Source organism: Podarcis pityusensis (assembly GCF_964106645.2).
Source record: "Podarcis pityusensis genome assembly, chromosome: 7".
Classification (NCBI taxonomy): Eukaryota; Metazoa; Chordata; class Lepidosauria; order Squamata; family Lacertidae; genus Podarcis; species Podarcis pityusensis.
In genome coordinates, this window is record NC_138031.1 from 24,564,276 (window position 1) to 24,582,726 (window position 18,451).

The 18,451-nt window shown below is 42.4% G+C and overlaps 1 protein-coding gene across 2 annotated transcripts in view; it reads right to left on the reverse strand.

Annotated features, from left to right (window-relative positions):
- LAPTM4B (lysosomal protein transmembrane 4 beta) overlaps nt 1-18,451 on the reverse strand; it is a 50,706-nt gene that overhangs the window by 4,197 nt on the left and 28,058 nt on the right. For both annotated transcript variants that reach the window (XM_081013894.1, XM_081013893.1), the window contains exons 5-6: nt 13,042-13,140; nt 3,458-3,553 (exon numbers count right to left, since the gene is read on the reverse strand). In XM_081013894.1, the coding sequence (XP_080870020.1) occupies nt 3,458-3,553; nt 13,042-13,140 (195 nt within the window). The remainder of the gene's footprint in view (nt 1-3,457; nt 3,554-13,041; nt 13,141-18,451) is intronic.

Consider the following 18,451-nt stretch of genomic DNA (forward strand, 5'->3'; position numbering starts at 1 on the left):
AACATATCCAACTACGTTCAGTAGATTGCTCCAAGCTTTCTGAGGGCTGCAGGGGGCAGGGAAATGGAAATATTGGTTGTGTAAGCTGCCATCTGTTGTTGGCTAGAACCCAGGCAGTACACAAATGATCTGGAAATGGCACCCAGTATGGACCAGAGTCTGCTGCTGAATCCTTGCTCTTCATAGCTAGGGAGGCGAGGAGGCAAGGAAAAGAGCAAGATAATGAAAACAGAAGTATAAGGAAGAGGCGTCAGAGGCCAAGTGCAGTTGTGGATTTGAGCTGATGCACTGTAAACATTTCTGACACAGAACCAAAAGCTGATCTACAGCATCAGGCTGGAACATCCCCAAGTGTTAAGTGTTTTTCCTTCTGCCACACCTTCGTTCAAGGTGGCTGATGGAGTAATTCCAGAATCAGTACTACTAAGGCTGGACTTGTGCTCAACACCTCTAAAGATTAGCAACTTCAAACTTTAAATTCCACAAGGAGAGAGCAGCACACACGAAACATGTTGCAGACATATTGGGTTTAAACAAAACTGCATTAAAAAAAAAAATATATCAGACATTTGCTTCTCAGTCCTCTTGTTGTTTTGTCTCAGGAGACATTCCTTCCACACCAGCACAGCTGTGAAGAGCTAGCAGCAGCAGCAGCAAACCTTTGTTTCCTTCAGCCAAGCATTGTAATGGAGCAAATAGTCAAGAGCTTAGGAGAAACATGAGAGGCCAGGTCGTTAAACTGACCACCTGCTTCACTTTAGGTTCCCTCCCCCCCAAGCCCTATTGTGGTGATGTATCTGCGGCTACACAAACATATTAAAAGACCACCCAGGGACACCAACAGATTAGGGCAGATTGATGGGGCTGCTGCATCATGCACAGGGAGCTATGATGCTCTGCCTGTGCAGTCAAATTAAATGCAAGTGGAATGGGGGGGGGGGGGAAACAAGTATGGGAAAAGGCAAGCATGCCCATTCCATTTGTCCTTTTTATTATTTGACATATTAGTGAGTTATTACAAAACAGCCTCTTAGTAGCTTACAAAAAAAGGTTAAAAGCCAAAAAGGCAAAACACTAAAAATACATTTCAATGAAACCATTCCATTAACCACAAACCCATTTTAAAGTGCTGGTTTTGACCTATAAAGCCTTGTGTGGCTCAGGACCCCAATGAGACCACCTCTCTCCATGTGAACCAATCTAGATCCTGCATCCAGTATCCAAAGCCCTTCTTCATGTGCCCCTTCCAAGGGAGGTGTGGTGAATGGCGACATGAGAACCGGTCTTTTCAGTGGTGGCGCCATGCTTAAGGAATGCTCTCCTCAGGGAGGTATGGCTGGCAACATCACTGTCTACTTTTAGGCACCAGGCAAACATTTCTTTCTTTCTTTACCTAGGGCTCTGGCCCTTACTTTGGAGCAGCGGTTCTCAACCTGTGGGTCCCCAGATGTTGTTGGACTACAACTCCCATCATCCCTGAGCTCTGGCCTTGCTAGCTAGGGGTGATGGGAGTTGTAGTTCAACAACATCTGGGGACCCACAGGTTGAGAAAGGCTGCTTTGGAGGGTTCTATATATCTGTGGCCTCTTTCAGTGGGTAGAATGTGTAAAACCTGTCTTTTAGATGTACAAATGTGTTTTTAGGTTTTTATTCTATTTCGGTTTTTTACCAGCTTCAAACTTTGTACTATTTTGTACATAATACTTTGGGTTATGTCTTGCAAATAAAAGTGATTAATAAGTGCGAATAAAATCATCCCAGTAGAAAAATAACAAAAACTTCAGAAGCAAGAGCAGGGTCCCATGTCAAGTTCTGCCCCCAGAACTGCTTGTGATCATTGGCAATGGCAGGCACTAGCCCCCACAGTGGACCCGTGAACATGCCACTACTCTGAGAAGGACTCCATACCTTGTATTATTCGCTCTACCACTTGGGGAGAACCATGTCTTGCATTAACATTGTTGTTCTTAGAATACTGTACAAGCACGCTGCTCTGGTTTTTACAAACCAGAACATGGTTTGGAGATTCTGTCTGAAGCACACAGGCCATGTGCCGCTTGTTTAAGCTTTCCTTAATGCATTATCATCTGTCAAGAAGTAGACTCCAGAGTGCCTCCCTCTTCGCCTGGGCAGGAAGCAACCTAAATGTTTATCTATGAGCATTTCCATTAGAAACCACCCTGGAGTGATTACAGATGGAAGCTGGACCGCCCTGAGATAATTTATAACCTCAAATTCGCTGCGCTGCCAAAACATTCTTAAGCGCACATTTGTACATTTTCCATGTGCACGGGTATATGGCTGCCCAATTACAGAAGTCCTCTATTATTTTTAGGAAAATAAAAGGGCTCCCTCTTTAGGCAAGCAGCATACGTTTAGCAGATACAGTTGCATAAAATATATACTGTGCTGCAGTGAGATCATCTGGGACTCATTAAGATAATATATCCAAGAAAATGGCTGGTAGCTTCTCATCTGCAGCAGAGGTTGTGGGGAAGAACCTTAGATTCTTCCAACACATTGGTGTGGACCATCAGAGGTCCTAGTCATAACAAAGCAGCTCTATTGCTGAAATGACATTAAAATGTTCCGGAATAGGATGCATCAATGTTTGGGGTAGGGACTTGTCACTGTGACACATTCTCTTCCCCCAGGGCTTCCTAGATTCCAGGGACCACAGAATGTTTAAGGAAGGAAGAGGACATGGAGCAGGAGGAGCAGGCAGAGAGTCAAGAACTGTTTGAAAGTTGTCTTGTTTTCCACAAAACAACATGGATAGCACAGACACAGGTCTGTGCCTGGTGGTTGTAAAAGACTGCAAAGTGAACATCCCTTGGGTGTACTATGGCTTTACTAAGTGGAGTTATGCATCAGTTTTGTGCCTGCGCACTTGGTTCTCATGCTGCCCTCTCCCTTTTTATCACACTGCAATTCAACACCTCCAGGGTTAAATTAACCATTGCTTCCTATTGTGACTGAACCTGCTGAACCCTCACACGCCCCAGCAAATGGTGTTCCCAAGCAAGCATATTGCCTCTGAGCCATGAGAGGAGCCTCCATTTAACCACAGCTGATGAATTACTCTAATCTCTTTTGCAGAAAGACTGATTTGGCTGACAGCCCTTCATTACTCAGCTGCAATTTGCATGAGAGGGAACCACGCTTGCCTATCCTGTTTGTGTGAATCAGCTCTAGAAAGCAGCAGTTTACAATGTAGCTAAGCAAGACATTGCTTTCTCCACACCAATGCACTGATGGGGCGTTTGGTCCAGAGGATATTACAGTACCTGTACTAGGTGCGACCATCATCCTGAGTGCATCAGAAATGGGAGCTCCCCCAAAGTAACTGGAAACAGAAGTCAACAGCAACAACAACAGGCTAGGCAAGAAAGTGGTTTCATGGCTACATTCTACACCCAAAGGCCATCAGAGCCCCATTTAATTTTGACTTCCTTACCGCTGTGTCATTAGTAGTAATGTAGACCAGGACATCCGAGTTGTTTCTGTTGTTAATGTATCGATAACAGTTCCATACGCAGCTGATCAGGTAAGCCTGCGTGAGGAAGAAGAGGCAGAGAAAGAAGATGTGTTGAATTTGTAACAGATTTTCTTTACCACACATTCTTTATTGCAACATGCTACGTGATGATTAAGAAGTTGGGTTTTTTGGTAGTCTGTCCAAACGTTTCTGAGCACAATTCAAAGTGTTGCCTTTAAAGCCCTAAATGGCCTCGGCCCAGTATACCTGAAGAAGTGTCTCCTTCCGGCAGTTCCCTCACTGCGAGAAGCGAAGTTACAGAGAAACAGGCAGAGGGCCTTCTTGGTAGTGGCGCCCGCCCTGTGGAACGCCCTCCCATCAGATGTCAAAGAAATAAATAACTATCTGACGTTTAGAAGAAATCTGAAGGCAGCCCTGTTTAGGGAAGTTTTTAATGATTGATGTTTTAATGTATTTTTAATCTTTTGTTGGGAGCCACCCAGAGTGACTGGAGAAACCCAGCCAGATGGGCAGGGTATAAACAACAACAACAACAACAACAACAACAACAACAATTACACTAACTGGTTGTAGCAAAAAACCAAAACAGGTGAGCATTTTGATACCATAAAGCTGAGTCACCTATGGAGAGTCCGAATTGACTGCAGGCTGGAAGAGTTCTCGAGTTTCTATTAGTGGATTATTATTTTTTTTCCATGGATGTCATGGAGCATGACTCTTTCGATGTGCCCCTACCTTAGAGGTACAATGCACTGGTGTTCAAATCCTTGACAGGCATGTTTGGCAAATGCATTGTGAAGGCAAGGCTTCCTCAACAGGAGAAAAATGCTGTAGTAAGTCCTTTTTTGAAGATGTCAAAGGGGAGGCTTCTAAAAATTTATGTGGATTTATTCCACCTGTATAGACTTATTTGCACGGCTGCTTTAAAAGACTTAACAGATGTTGTATGGATGTGATATCTGGAGAACTCCCAAGTGAAGTACGATGCCTCAGAGGGATTTTTGGCCTCTGAGAGATGAAGGGGAATCTCTATGAAGCAGTGCAACTCAAAGCAGGGACTCCTGAAATACTTTGCTGTACCTCAGCTATCCTGATGTCAAAAAATGCTACAGACAAGTATTTCATTAAAGCAAAAGTCACGTCTCTAAACATACTAGGGAATGGGTGATGGGGGGAGGAACAACAAGCACAAGACCGGACAGAGCTCCATTATAACAGGGCGGAAGATTTTACCTGGAAAGCAAATCCCTTTTAGCTATTCCTCCCCAAACAAGGTGCCCAGCGCAAAATCCCCTGGACTTATTTTGCCTACACTTTGGCAGGCTTCATCCACCCTAGAAAATTTGCCTGCAAATTTTACCCACTTCCATGAAAAGAAAAAGTTAGAGCTGTGGATTTTTAAAATTTCCCTGCAGTGAATGAGGTTGAGGGTTCAACATGAAGCAGGCTTGAACGGAGTCCGACTGAGGCAATCTGTTTTCTGAAGCACCCAATCAGAGTCCAAACCAATCTTGCAGAACCCTAGGTTTTGGCTCTAATCCTATACACACTTGAACTAAGAGAGTCCCATTGAACTAAGTGAGGCTTACTTTTGAGTAGACAAAGACACACATAGGATTGCTCTGTTTAAACCAAGCTCTCAAAGGCAAAGGCTAAAGATGGATGGAACTTATAAATGTTACAAAACCAGAAAATGCAGAGTTCAGAGAGTCCAAATGCATATCCCTTTACCTTTTCCCCAAGGAAGTCCAGATGTAGGCCATAATCAAAAAATGCAGGAATGCGAAGCTTAAGTTGCTCCTGAGCCAATGTATTAGAACAAAATTACAACTGTTATATTAAAATCACAGCAACCTAGGCTTCTCACTGTTCTGCAAACATTTTTAAACCTTTGCTGCTGGAGTCACTATTGTTCCACCTACCAGTGCTTGCAGCTAAGCCCCCAAAGCATGTTGTTACTTCGTAGTAGTTCCGTATAAACCAAGCAAACAAAGTTTTCCTAACCAAGGAGGTCACCAGCTCGCCCACAACAGGCAAATGGAAGCCAGAGACACCACCTACGCGTGCTTGGGAAGATGAGCAGCTAAAACCAGCATGCTAGCCAAATGTATTGGACACACACAGGCAGATGCCGAGCCCTTGCAATGGAAACTCATTTTGCCCCAGCAAATTTCCTGCTGATTTGTCCCGAAAAGCCTTTTATTCTACTGAAAAACCATTAGGCTGAGTCACTGACCTATTTTGCAGCGCATACCTTTCCTATCCAAAAATAAGGGAGTGAATTTTCACTTGCAGTTATACAGATCTATGGTAAGAACACAGTTAGAATCCTGTGTACAGTTCTGGTTAACTCACTTCAAAAAAAGGATACTGTAGAGCAGAAAAAGGTTCAGAGAAGGGCAACCAGAATGATTGATGAGATGGAGTAAAGCGTCAAACGCCCCCATATGGATCGTTTACAACATTGTGGGGTTATGTTCTTATGAAAGCACTATAGAAAAGCATTATTAAAGACTGAATATCAGCCTTCTAAAGTACAAAGTGTTCTACAATCTAGATCACTCAGCCTCCTTAGAACACTGTGAAATATAAAAGCAGCCAATTATTTTTGCACGCCACGAATTAAAGCTGAGAGTCAGCAATTTGCCTGAGGGTCACAAAGTGAGTTTATTCATGGATGAGCAGGGATAAAAACCACAGAGGTTGATGCCAAATGTTTGCCACTCGTGCTCAGAACGACAGATGTTGCTTAAGGGAAGGAAGCCTTAGAAGAACTCAATTGCGATTAATTGCTATGTATGCTTATTCCACATGCAGCAATGCATACAAGCATGCAGCAATTATCTACTTTATATTTTCATTCATTTTATTTTAATATTTAATACTCTGCACTTCAATCCCTATGACGGTACTTAGAGCAACTTGCAAAGTTAAAAGCCATAAACAATAAAATCAGTATAAAGAAACAAACAGCCACAGACCAAACAGCATGGAATATAATAAAATCCTACTACTACTAACTTATTATTTATACGCCGCCCATCTGGCTGGGTTTCCCCAGCCACTCTGGGCGGCTTCCAACAAGATATTAAAAACACAGTAAAAGATCAAACATTAAAAACTTCCCTAAACAGGATTCTTTGACATCTGGTGGGAGGGTGTTCCACAGGGCAGGCGCCACTACCGAGAAGGCCCTCTGTCTGGTTCCCTGTGACTTTGCTTCTTGTAGGGAGGGAACCACCAGAAGGCCCTCGGAAATGGGCCAAGGGTGTTTAGGGCTTTAAAGGTCAGCACCAACACTTTGAATTGTGCCCGGAAACGTAAAGTAAAAAGATGTAGATCTAGACACAGGGTCTTTTCTCTTTTCCTACATAGAAGCATTTTCAACATAAGAAGGTGCAAAGCGTGAGGAGGAACCATTGTCCTCTTAACAGCCTGAAATACCGGTACTATTATTTGGAGTCAGAACCTGCTATCTTTTGGAATTACTTTCATTTATTCATGGGAAACGAGAAGCAGCCATGCATATATACCCACTGAAGCGTATATCTAAAGTATGAATCTGTTTGAAAGCATGTGTATCTTACATCTCCCTGTTGAATGTACTCCTTGTGGCAAACTCAGATAATATATTCGGAGCCAGTTCAGATGTGATGCTAAACTATGGTTTAGCATTATGGGCACAAACCATGGCAACCCTTGGGTTTCCAGTTACCTCTGGCATGAGCCAGTCAAAAATAGGAAAAACATCTGCTTCTGATTTCAAGCCAGCTAGATTATGTGGGAAGTTGGGAAACTCCAGTTAGTTTACGAACCATGGTTAGTGATCAAGCCAGGTTTATAAATCATGGTTTGATTCTGGCTTGGTTTAAATGAAATAGCCTTGGTTTAAATTTACCAAAGTCCTCTGTGGATGTAATGATTGGCTATAATGGGGAACTCTGGTTAGTTTAAAACAGAAAGCAACAGATTTCGATCGCTTTCTCTTCTGCGAGCCTGAGAAGGAGTGGGAGGTGTACAAATATGAGGCTTACTGCAGTTTATTCATGTAATACGAAGATATCATTTAGTGCTACCTCTGAACCGGCCATCTGTATAATGTGTGAAATCGATTCCTCAACAAAAAGGGATCGCGTTGCACTCGGGCCCTTAGAGCACCCCCCACCTGCTGGGGTGGGAGGGCCATGCCCTGCTCCACTCCGGTTGGTTGTTCCCTGGTTGCTTGGGTCCTAAAGCCCATTTCTTGGCTTGGGGGGCGGCCGGGGAACAATATATAACCCTGTGCGTCATTTGCCAGTCCTCTCTGCCTTCACGCAGCAGATCCCCTGCCCGCCCTCCCTTTACAGTGGTACTTTGGGTTACATACGCTTCAGGTTACATACGCTTCAGGTTACAGACTCTGCTAACCCAGATATAGTGCTTCAGTTTAAGAACTTTGCTTCAGGATGAGAACAGAAATCGTGCTCTGGTGGCACGGCGGCAGTGGGAGGTCCCATTAGCTAAAGTGGTACCTCAGGTTAAGAACAGTTTCAGGTTAAGTATGGACCTCCAGAACGAATTAAGTACTTAACCCGAGGTACCACTGTATTTAGGTTTGTCTGGCCTTGCTATGGTCTTCATTGGTTGCCTGTTTTGTAATGGGGGCCTGGTAGGAATTTTTCCATCTAGCGAATTGGCAGGACCATTTGGTTTTCGCCTACCACCGTAGCAATCGTCACAACTTTGTAAGGTTTGGCGGTTAGGCATTGGATAAGCAATGGTGGGGAGAGGAAGTGGCGGCCATCACCTACCCCTCCAAGCTCAAGGGTATTCCATTAAACGCAGTGTTTCTCAACCTGTGGGTCCCCAGATGCTGTTGGACTACAACTCCCATCATTCCTAGCCAGCATAACCAGTGGCCAGGGAAGATGGGAGTTGTAGTCCAACAACATCTGGGGACCCACAGGTTGAGAACTGCTGCATTAAAGGAATCGGTGTTGGCCTGGGTCTTGTCCTAGTGCTGGGCCTAGGGCCATACCAGGACCCCACGGGGGCACCGAGGGGAGCTCAAGCCCATCCTGCTGGCCGTGTTTCACCCTTGTTATCGGATTCACCATGAAAGCAGTTGGGAATCCAATATAGTCTGGTGATTCCAATGCCTAAGCCAATACCACTCACATTCTGTATTCAATAAAGTTGTGGCCTAAATTTTGCCCAATAACTTAAACTAAAATCCTGTGTCACTGTGTCTCATTTCTTGGGGGTGCTTGGGGATCTCAAAGCGCAAATGAGCCTATTAGTGCTACATAAATTAAGACCATGAAATTTCAACATCATAAGGTCCTTGGGCCCTTTTAATATTTTAAATAAATAAATAGAGCATGCCTTCACTGTCTATACATTGCATTTTAAACAAAACTTGTACACTCTCTTCTAAGAAAGTAAGGCAAAAACCCTGGAATACAGTTAAAGAGCTGCATAATTCAACTCCCTATTATTTAGTTCAATTTTAGTAGCACCCTCCTTTTCCCAGTTGTAAAATGACCGTAACCTTATATACCATGATGAGTATAAAAAAATTAATTGGTCATTCTTTGTTCCAAATGCTTCTGTGTTTTTGAGAGTAAATGCAGAGTGGGCGGGGGCGGGGGGCAATTTCATCTTGGTTTAAGCAAATGCAATGTGGTAAAAGTCTTTTTTTTCCCCTTTCCAAAAAAAGAATACAGCAGAAGAAAGTAGAGATGGCCAAACATAAAACACTCTCTATGTACAGGAAACCACAAAGCAGTGCTCTGCTGCCTGCCAAAGATTAATAGGATCCAGTGGTTTGGTTTTTACAAGGCTTTAAAGGGCTACTAACACAGAGTGGGCTTCATTTGTTGGCTCATAAACAATGGCAAATTTAAAATGAATCTTTAATAAAAGTAAGACAGACATATACTTCAAACAGAATAGCTGCTCCTTGCCTTTTTTCCCCCCTGAAGGGCATGTGTGAATCTTCCCCCTGCCTGGCAGAACTTTTACTAATTCAAAACAAATTTTCAATATGCAGACCTTGTGAAATTTGCTGACAGCGGAGAAATATTGGGTGGGATTGGGAGGAACGAAAATTCATACAAGCAAGTATAAGAGGGGATGGGGTAAGTGGCTTAAAAATAGCATTGCTGAGAAAATGAGTTGAGGCTTATACTTTCCCTGCAAATGGTACTGGGTCAGCAATGCAATATGGTTACAAAGAAACATAATCCTATTCCAGAGTGCATTTAGCAGAAGCATAGCCAAAACTCGGAAATAATATTATTTTCCTCTAGCTGGACAAATTTTCGGGTACAAAAGTATATTGTAGAAGAGCAATCATAACTTTTGAGTTTGGGATTTAAATTGTGTAAGTAAATAAAATCAATCGTTTATACTGGAGAGAAGATAACAGTGGCAGGACGGAGGAAAAAGCTAACAAGTCTTCCAAGATCTGAAATATTGTGTATAAACAGAAAGGAAAATGCTTGTTGTCGACCCTAAAAGAAAAGGATGGGGCAAGGGGAAAAAATATACTGAATAAAAAATACTTAGAACTTCCTACAAAGAACATCTCAGTCATGGAACTTGTTGGTCTACCAAAGTTGGAAATATTTGTTGGCAGAGAGTATTAAAAAGAAGCTAGCCAGAGCACTTGTAATCTTCTAGGTCTGAGGAGTCATGCATTCTGGCAAGGGTTTCCAAAGCTTGTTTAATTTTTGACTGACCAAGCTGAACACAGTCCTCTAGCTACTGATCAACACTTTCCAACACTACCATATCAAAAAGACATTAAATGCATCCATATACTATCTCATCATTAATGCCTTGAAAATGTAGCATTTTCACCGTGCGGTAATGAGAGCTGCACCAGGATTTAAAATAAAGGGAAGATTCAGTCGTTCTGTTATTGGAAACTAAAATGTCATCCCCGGACTTAGGTCAGGAATCACCATCACCTGGTGGTACCCTTGAGGTCTCAACCTGTGACCTAATGAGATTGTGTGGGAGGTTACGTTTTTCTCCTTTGAAAAGTACAGGGCTTTTCCCCCCAGCTGGAACTCACTGGAACTCAGTTCCGGCACCTCTTGGGTGGGCACCATTGGCATTATAAGAGAAACAAGGGAGATGTTCTTGGTGAGTTCCAACACCTCTCTTTCTGGAAAAACAGCACTGGAAAAGTACATAGAGATGAAGGAGGAAGTTGGAAGAGTGACTTCCTCTTTCAGCTCTACGTGCTTTTCAAGGCTCAGACTAATTCTTATTTGAACAGACTTTTATCCAGATTGCTTGTAAAAGCGAAGTGTGTGCATGCATGTTTTCTCTCTTTCTGTGTCTCAGGGAAGCGTGCTGATCTATTGGGTGCGGGAAAGATTAAAGCCATGGCATTTGCTAAAGCATTCAAATCTGCCCACAGGCCTACATACCATTGGTGACAGCTGACGTAAGCTAAAGGCAAACTCAGTGATAATTCAGATATACACGGAATGCAAAGTCATAATAAGAAATGGGAGATAACCACCAAAAATTCAAACAAAATGGAAGGCAAGAGAATGGTCTAGATGCAAAGCAGAACGGGGCTGATCAAGGCCATGGCAAAATTCTTTACTCTGCATTGTCTTTGCAGTGTTTCAGGATAGAAGTAAAATTCCATTCCATTTTGTTTGAAAATATTATCTTGCTCCATTTATAAAGTTGAGTGTTCTGGCTCCAGATGATCCATTCCAGTCTGACAGTACAAGAAAAAGGTATAAAAAAAGATTAAGAACATATGTTCTAGGAAAAAAACCTAAAAGGTTTTATTTTAGGATGCTTTTGGGGATTGTGGTAGAAGATGTGTTTGAAGAACTACAGGCAACATTTAGCTGCTCCAATTATGTCTAGCTACAGATAATATTTTGCAGAACGCTGGGTGATTTGAAAGAGCGGGTCATTGCTTGTGGTGTAAACAATCATACCACTTTTGCCTCTGGTTAACATAGTTGGAAGGTATTTTTAAAAATCCAACCCTGCAAAACCTGTTGGGGAAACGATGCGGTTTTCACAATGAGAAGGGAAGCTGCTTTCAAATCGCCTTCAACTCTCTTTGAAATTAAAAAAAGGTGAATAACTTTCCAGCAGAAATAAATTGGGGCCTATACTTCTGCCATTCTGTCTATTTTCAAGATACCTTTCCTTTGGTTCTATCCCCAGTGATTATGTCAGTCTGCCTCTGCTACTTGACAGGTGCTGTTATTAGGAAAAGGGAATGAACTCAGAAATACTGAAATGCAGTACCGTTTCATTTCATTTCCTGGAAATGCTGCTATCTGCTATATCTATCAATGGTGGAGGACATGCTGCACTTGATTATGGATTTCATTTCATTATACAGAATCCATAAATCTGCAGAGCACATTCATGGTTTATGCAAAACACAAGGAATGCAAATGAGAATACCAGAAGCTGATTGAATTTATGCATCAAGTTTGTACCTCTTACTTAGCAAGTCAAAGGAACAAAAAAATGACACAGCCATTATAATGGACATATAGGCTAATGTCCACCTTCCCAATTAAAAAAATAACAGCCTTGGCCTTGCTTTCTCCATTTTTGCCCGTTGAAGGGTTTTCCATTTCCAAATAACAAAAAGGTTGTCCAAAAAATGAGATAATCTTGACCTACTTTCAGCCTGAACAGCAAAACCTGTTATGACAGAAAACTTTTATTTAAGCCAGTTAATGTTCTTGAAGTAAATGGGACCGAAAATCCAACCATACAGTACAAGCTTAGCTAACTTGTGCATCACAGCTGGTGGCTCATTCTAGCAAATCCACAGGGCAACTACACATTTAACCATTATATTTCTACAACAACCATTGGGAATGTGGGGCTAAGGAACAGCAGCTTCTCACACTCTTGATTGCTGTTTATCAGACTCTTGCTAGAGCAGTCAAGCAAGATTCAGACAAAAGGCAATCATTTGCCTCTGTCGCATGCTCACTGCAGGTAGTCATGGGTCATATTTCAAAATGAGAACATGCTCTTCTGCTTCCTGAAGATTCCTCTACAATGCTTTGCTTGGAACGGCTATTTCATGGATCCAATCCAAAAAGCAGCATGGGAACTTCTGCATGGGTATGGAATTTTAGAACAGGGATAGGGAAACTGTGGTCCTCCAGATGTTGCTGGACTCCCATCATCCCTGAGCAGCCTGGGGCTGATGAGAGTTGGGAGTCTAAAAGCTCCCCTGCCACTGCTATAGAACATCTCAACTGTGTAATCATCTGCATAGCTACCCCTGAAGCTCAGGGATGCTTCAAAAGATTTTTCCATGAAAGTGCAGGGAGAAAAGACCCAAAAGGAAGACCCACTGCCAACTTCAGTTCTCAGGAAATGTGAGGTTCTCTCCTTCTTGAGCCAGCCATTCTGGTAACCATGGTGTTTTCTAAGTCACTGTCTCTGTGACCCCTGCTTTTTTCAGTCTTCCTGGGTTCGCAACTACTGGTGCACAGGGGGATGAATGATCATGCATTCCAACAACTTTGTTTCTGTAGATACATGCTTACCTTAAAAGCCAAGGTGATACTTATAAAAAGCAGAATAATCACAATGAGACATGTGGGATTGACAGACATAATATCTTCCTTGTAGGGAAAATTACCAGGCTGCAAAAAAAGGAGAAGAAAAATTAGTAATAATGATCGTGCGCCTCTCTCGTTATAGAATACTTTACATGACAATATAAGGCCGTTATTTATTTATTAATGGTAGCCTGTTGGTCAACACATGGCATTCTTGGGCAGCTGCCAGGGCACCAGTGGGGCCTACCTGTGAGGCCTAATGTTTTCCCTGTGCCTTAATGTCTGGGGCTAGGGGTTGGGGACATGGAAGAACTTCTCCCCAGAGTTTCTGAAGCTATTGTTAATTCTTTGGTATTATTGCCAAATATATTCAGACTGAATCAAGACAAATATATACTCCTGTTTGCATTAATTTCTTTCTTTTTTTGCCAGCTGCTGGCAAGAAGTTTTCTTTTTCTTGAATTTCATTGAAGTGTTCCAATGGTTTCATCTCACCAGATGGCGTGTAACAGACTGGAGATAAATGTTACACAACTCTGCTCTCGGCTTCTTTCTTTAAAAAAACAAATACATCTTATTCTTGTTCCGATCTAGTATTTTGATCGCTTCTGGCTTTGCCTCTGCAGAAGGAAAATTACCCGAAAGCCTTACACACCAAAACATAAAGTCACTTGCCTGTCACACCCTAAGCAACCTTTTCATCTGTTTAACATACTCTATTTTTACTAAGACAATGGATGTGACTATACTGGGGCAGCCTGAGTTAAGGATGTGCAAAGATGAAGTCTGCAACCTCCCATGCTAAGGTTGAAAGATGCACAAGCACAGTATCAGAAGGGCTCCCCACCATCCCAATTTCTAATGAGGGCTAAAGCCACAATAACCATACATTAGTCAGAAATAAGACCACTGAATTCCACGGGGACTGCTCCCTAATAAGTGTGTTCAAGATTGCAGCCTGAATTGTTTGATCTTCAAAGGTGCCGCACAGGTCTGTTAGCAAGGGCTGGATCTACACATATCAAAGAAGCGTTTCAGTTTAACGTGTTGCAAACATTGTATGAGAAATCGGGCTGGCAAAAAATGGAACTCCACAGCGTCATCTGGTGTCACAGTGTCAGAATGCATAAAGAACGCATATAAAACACCTTTTCTTTGCCAATGTAGCTGAGTCCAAGGGCTCCCCATAAACATCCAGACCTATGGAAAAAGATTATTCCCCTCCCAACTTACTCACATCTACACCTTGTTTCCAGAATGTGGGTTAAAAAGAAGGGACTAAGTGGACAAGGACCACCTAAGGCCATTGGGGAAAGCAAAACAAGTTGCAACTAAGTTCCTGTTTAACTGGCACCATCACTTTGCCAGCTTAGAAGCAGGTAAAGGATACTGTATTTCACACACAAATGTTGAAGAGTGTTATTTGAATCGCGAAAATAGTAAAACCATGTGGAGTGATACTGGTAAAAAGTGGATTAACCTTTGACTGCACAGCACAAAGGAACGCAGAATGATTCTTACAAAATGTAGTTGCGTCAATGGTAAATCTTTTTTTTTGGGTATCCTTAGTGGGTCAGCAGGGCTTCTATTATCCACGTAGTTCACTAGGAAGTTACTGCCAAGATTTGGCAACATTTATGTAGGAATTTGTGTGTGTTTATGCTGTCCATATACAAAGCGGCACTTGCCCCAAATTCAGAATTCAAAAAGATGAAACAATTGAACACCAAGATTGTGCTAAAATATATGACTGGGACAAGAAAAGCAGTAAAGTCTTAATCTATACTGCAGATGAACGGACAAATGATTTGCTGCTGAATATTTGGGTAGTCCAGAAGTGTGGCAGGTCCACATGTTAAACACATGAAGAAATATTTACTGATGCAACCATTTACTGGCAGTGCTGTATAACTAAATGTGGAATTTCTTCAGCTAGGTTACATAAAAGCACCGCCTTGTTTTGAAGCTGGGAAAACAAACCCAACTGAAAGTTGGACCATGTGTGGAGTTTTGTTTACACCCGGCTGCAGGGAGAAGTACGTGGCTTCAGATGACAGCCACTGGGCAAACTGATGAGTGATCACTACCGTAGCTGTAGTGATGAACAGGGAGATCCACTTGGAAAACCACTGTGCAGATGGGACTCATGTCCAAGACCCCATGGTGGTACCCAGAAGGAGGAAGAAGAAGAAGAAGAAGAAGAGGAAGAAGAAGAGGAGGAGTTTGGATCTGATATCCCGCTTTATCACTACCCTAAGGAGTCTCAAAGTAGCTAACAATCTCCTTTCCTTTCCTCCCCCACAACAAACACTCTGTGAGGTGAATGGGGCTGAGAGACTTCAGAGAAGTGTGACCAGCCCAAGGTCACCCAGCAGCTGCGTGTGGAGGAGCGGGGAAGTGAACCCGGTTCACCAGATTACGAGTCCACTGCTCTTAACCACCACTGACAGAACTGTAAGGACCCCACAATTAGAGTATTTGTGTCCCGCTTTTCCACCAAAAAAAGCTATCAGAGCCAATTAAAACAAGATATTCCCTGCCCACAGGTTTATAATCTAAAAAACACAACACATACGTGAAAGGGCCAGGGAAGGAAGAGGAAGAAAACAAACTCAGGCGCCAGTTCTTAAGTAGTGTGGTGCATATTGAGCCCCTGGCACAGAAACAGTTCAGAGGCAGGAAGCATTCGAGGGAGCTGTCCTTTTGGCAAAACTTACAGAACCATAGAATCATAGAGGTGGAAGGGATCTGAGGGTCATCTAGTCCAACCCCCTGAAATGCAGGGATATCAACTAAGCATCCACGACAGGTGGCCATCCAATCACTAATGATACAACTGAGGTATCCCGATGGAATGGCTGCTGCCAGGTGATAGCTGAGGGAGATAAGTTCTGCTTTTTTATGGACAGGTGCCAGGGTTGGCCAGTGAGGACTTTGAGCAAGTTGCCCTCTATAGCTCTCTTCCTGCAGAGAGTTTTGCTCCTCGCCAGCTTGCAGCTCCACGCCCTCCTCCTGGCTTCCACTTGCTTGCTTGCTTGCCAGGCAGCCCACGTGCCATCACGACATCTCCTGACCTCCCTTCCTCTAATGTATGTGGTACTTCAGAGTGTAAAATTGCAACAACAAGATTCCTGTCCCAATAATCTTAGGGCAGGGGTAGGCAACCTAAGGCCCGTGAGCTGGATGTGGCCCAATTGTCTTCTCAATCTGGCGCACGGACAGTTCAGGAATCAGTGTGTTTTTACATGAGTAATAATAAAAATAAAACTAAATTTTTGTTTTAATATACCCCACCCTCCCCAGCCAAGACTGGGCTCAGGGCGGCTAACACCAGGTATAAAAACAACTGATTAAACTACAACTTAAAAAACAATATTAAAATACAACATTAAAATGCAGCCTCATTTCAGGAGAAACCCAAATCAAAAACTTTTGGGGGATGAAAACGTCAAATCTTCACCAAGGCCAACTATCCAGACTGGTCCTACGTGGGCCAGAAAAAAGTCAGGGATGCGCCCTTTTATTTAAAATGCATCTCTGGGTTATTTGTGGGGCCTGCCTGGTGTTTTTACATGAGTAAAATGTGTGCTTTAATTTAAAATGCATCTCTGGGTTATTTGTGGGGCATAGGAATTCATTCATCCCCCCCCCCAAAAAAATATAGTCCAGTCCACCACATGGTCTGAGAGACGGTGGACCGGCCCACGGCTGAAAAAGGTTGCTGACCCCTGTCTTAGGGCATGGCAGAATACCTCCTGTATGTTCTAGGTAATGAACATGTATCAACATCAGCCTTGTAGGGAAAGAATAAGAAAGAAGAACTTGGCACAAGCAGGACTTTGACTTGCCATTGTCACCCTGTCATTAGTAAAAGTTCTCTTTGAAGTAACCCAGCTCATGCACTTACTATAAACAAAAACAAATGAACAAAAGAGGAGAATGGCCAGGATCCAAGCTCAGCAAAAACCCAAATCTCTTCCAATCCCTGAGGGAGTCGGAGCCATTTCCGCTTTTTAAGAACGCTTGCCACAGGGAAAAATAAAATCTTGAGTGAAGTGTTTTGTAAGTGCTTGCATTCCAGCATCACATCATTAAGCTCACTGCCACTATGAATGGGGTGCTTAATACGATGAATCCCAATAGATCCTGTAAATAAGACCTCTGGTTTCTCAAATTTGATGCTTGATGAAGCTATTGCAGTTCATGCAGCCATTAATCTTTATCACAGTCCATATCTCTATTTGATTTGAAATTGTTTTTACATATGAAATTATTTTTAAAGTTGGTATTTTTTTACTGTGAAATCCATTCTAGATATTTTATGGAAAGAAATTCATAAACAGAAGAAAATAAATAAAATAATTTAGAATTTAGCACCCCATGCCAATGGAGAACGGGGTGGGAATTAAGAAGCAAGAGACATTTCTCTGGAGGGGACAGAAAGAGAAATTCTGCACTGCATTATTTTCCTTCTTCCGTCTATTCCATTGTTCTCTGGACTGCTATGAGCTAATTCAGCATTCTTGTGGGTTTAAAACAAACAAGTCCACATATGGTAACCAGGTTGGCAATTAAGGATCAGAGCAAAACTAAATATAAGGGACAAGGAGCAGTGTGCGTTCTGTCTCTTTTAATCCTTCTTCCTCTTCATAATCACATTGGCCTTATAATGCATCATGAAGCATGATTGCACTGTGTGTCAGTCTACTTCCAGCGCTCAATGATTTAAAGAGGGGGAGAAGCAGTCCATAGCACAATAGCCTTACATTTCACATTCTTTTATTAGGACTTTTGCACTTCCAGGTTTTTTTAATGCAGTTCTCACAAAATGTATCCAAATGCATTAAAATGTATTTTTTAAATGGCTTTGAAGATTTTTGTATTCAATAAAGCAGCATATAGATTTTACGAAATAAATAAATATTTTAAAGCAACGTTGCTATAAAATTAGTATTTTGTAAAGATCCATGGACATATCTATAGGCATAATACATTTGAATGCATAATACCATGATGCGATTTTTTAAAATGTGTAATATAACAATGTGATAATACATTTCTCCCTGCTGTCAAATGGAGAAGAACCATAAAGGTAGAGCAGGTGCTTTGCAATCAATAAGATTTCAGTTTCTGTCCCTGGCATCTCCCATCTTAGAGCTGGAAGATGGCTTTGCAGGCTATCGAGTTCAAGCCCCTGCTTAACGCAGGAGCCAAAGATGGAAAAGACATTTGCTGAGACCCTGGAAAGCCATTGCTAGTCACGTAGACAGCAGTGGTCTAATCTGGTCTGCTTTGACATTTTCTTGTATTCTTATATAGCTCCACCTAGAGCATTTGGGGATTCACCCCCACTGTGAAGTATGAAAAGTGTCTTTGAGCAAACACCTAGGCATCA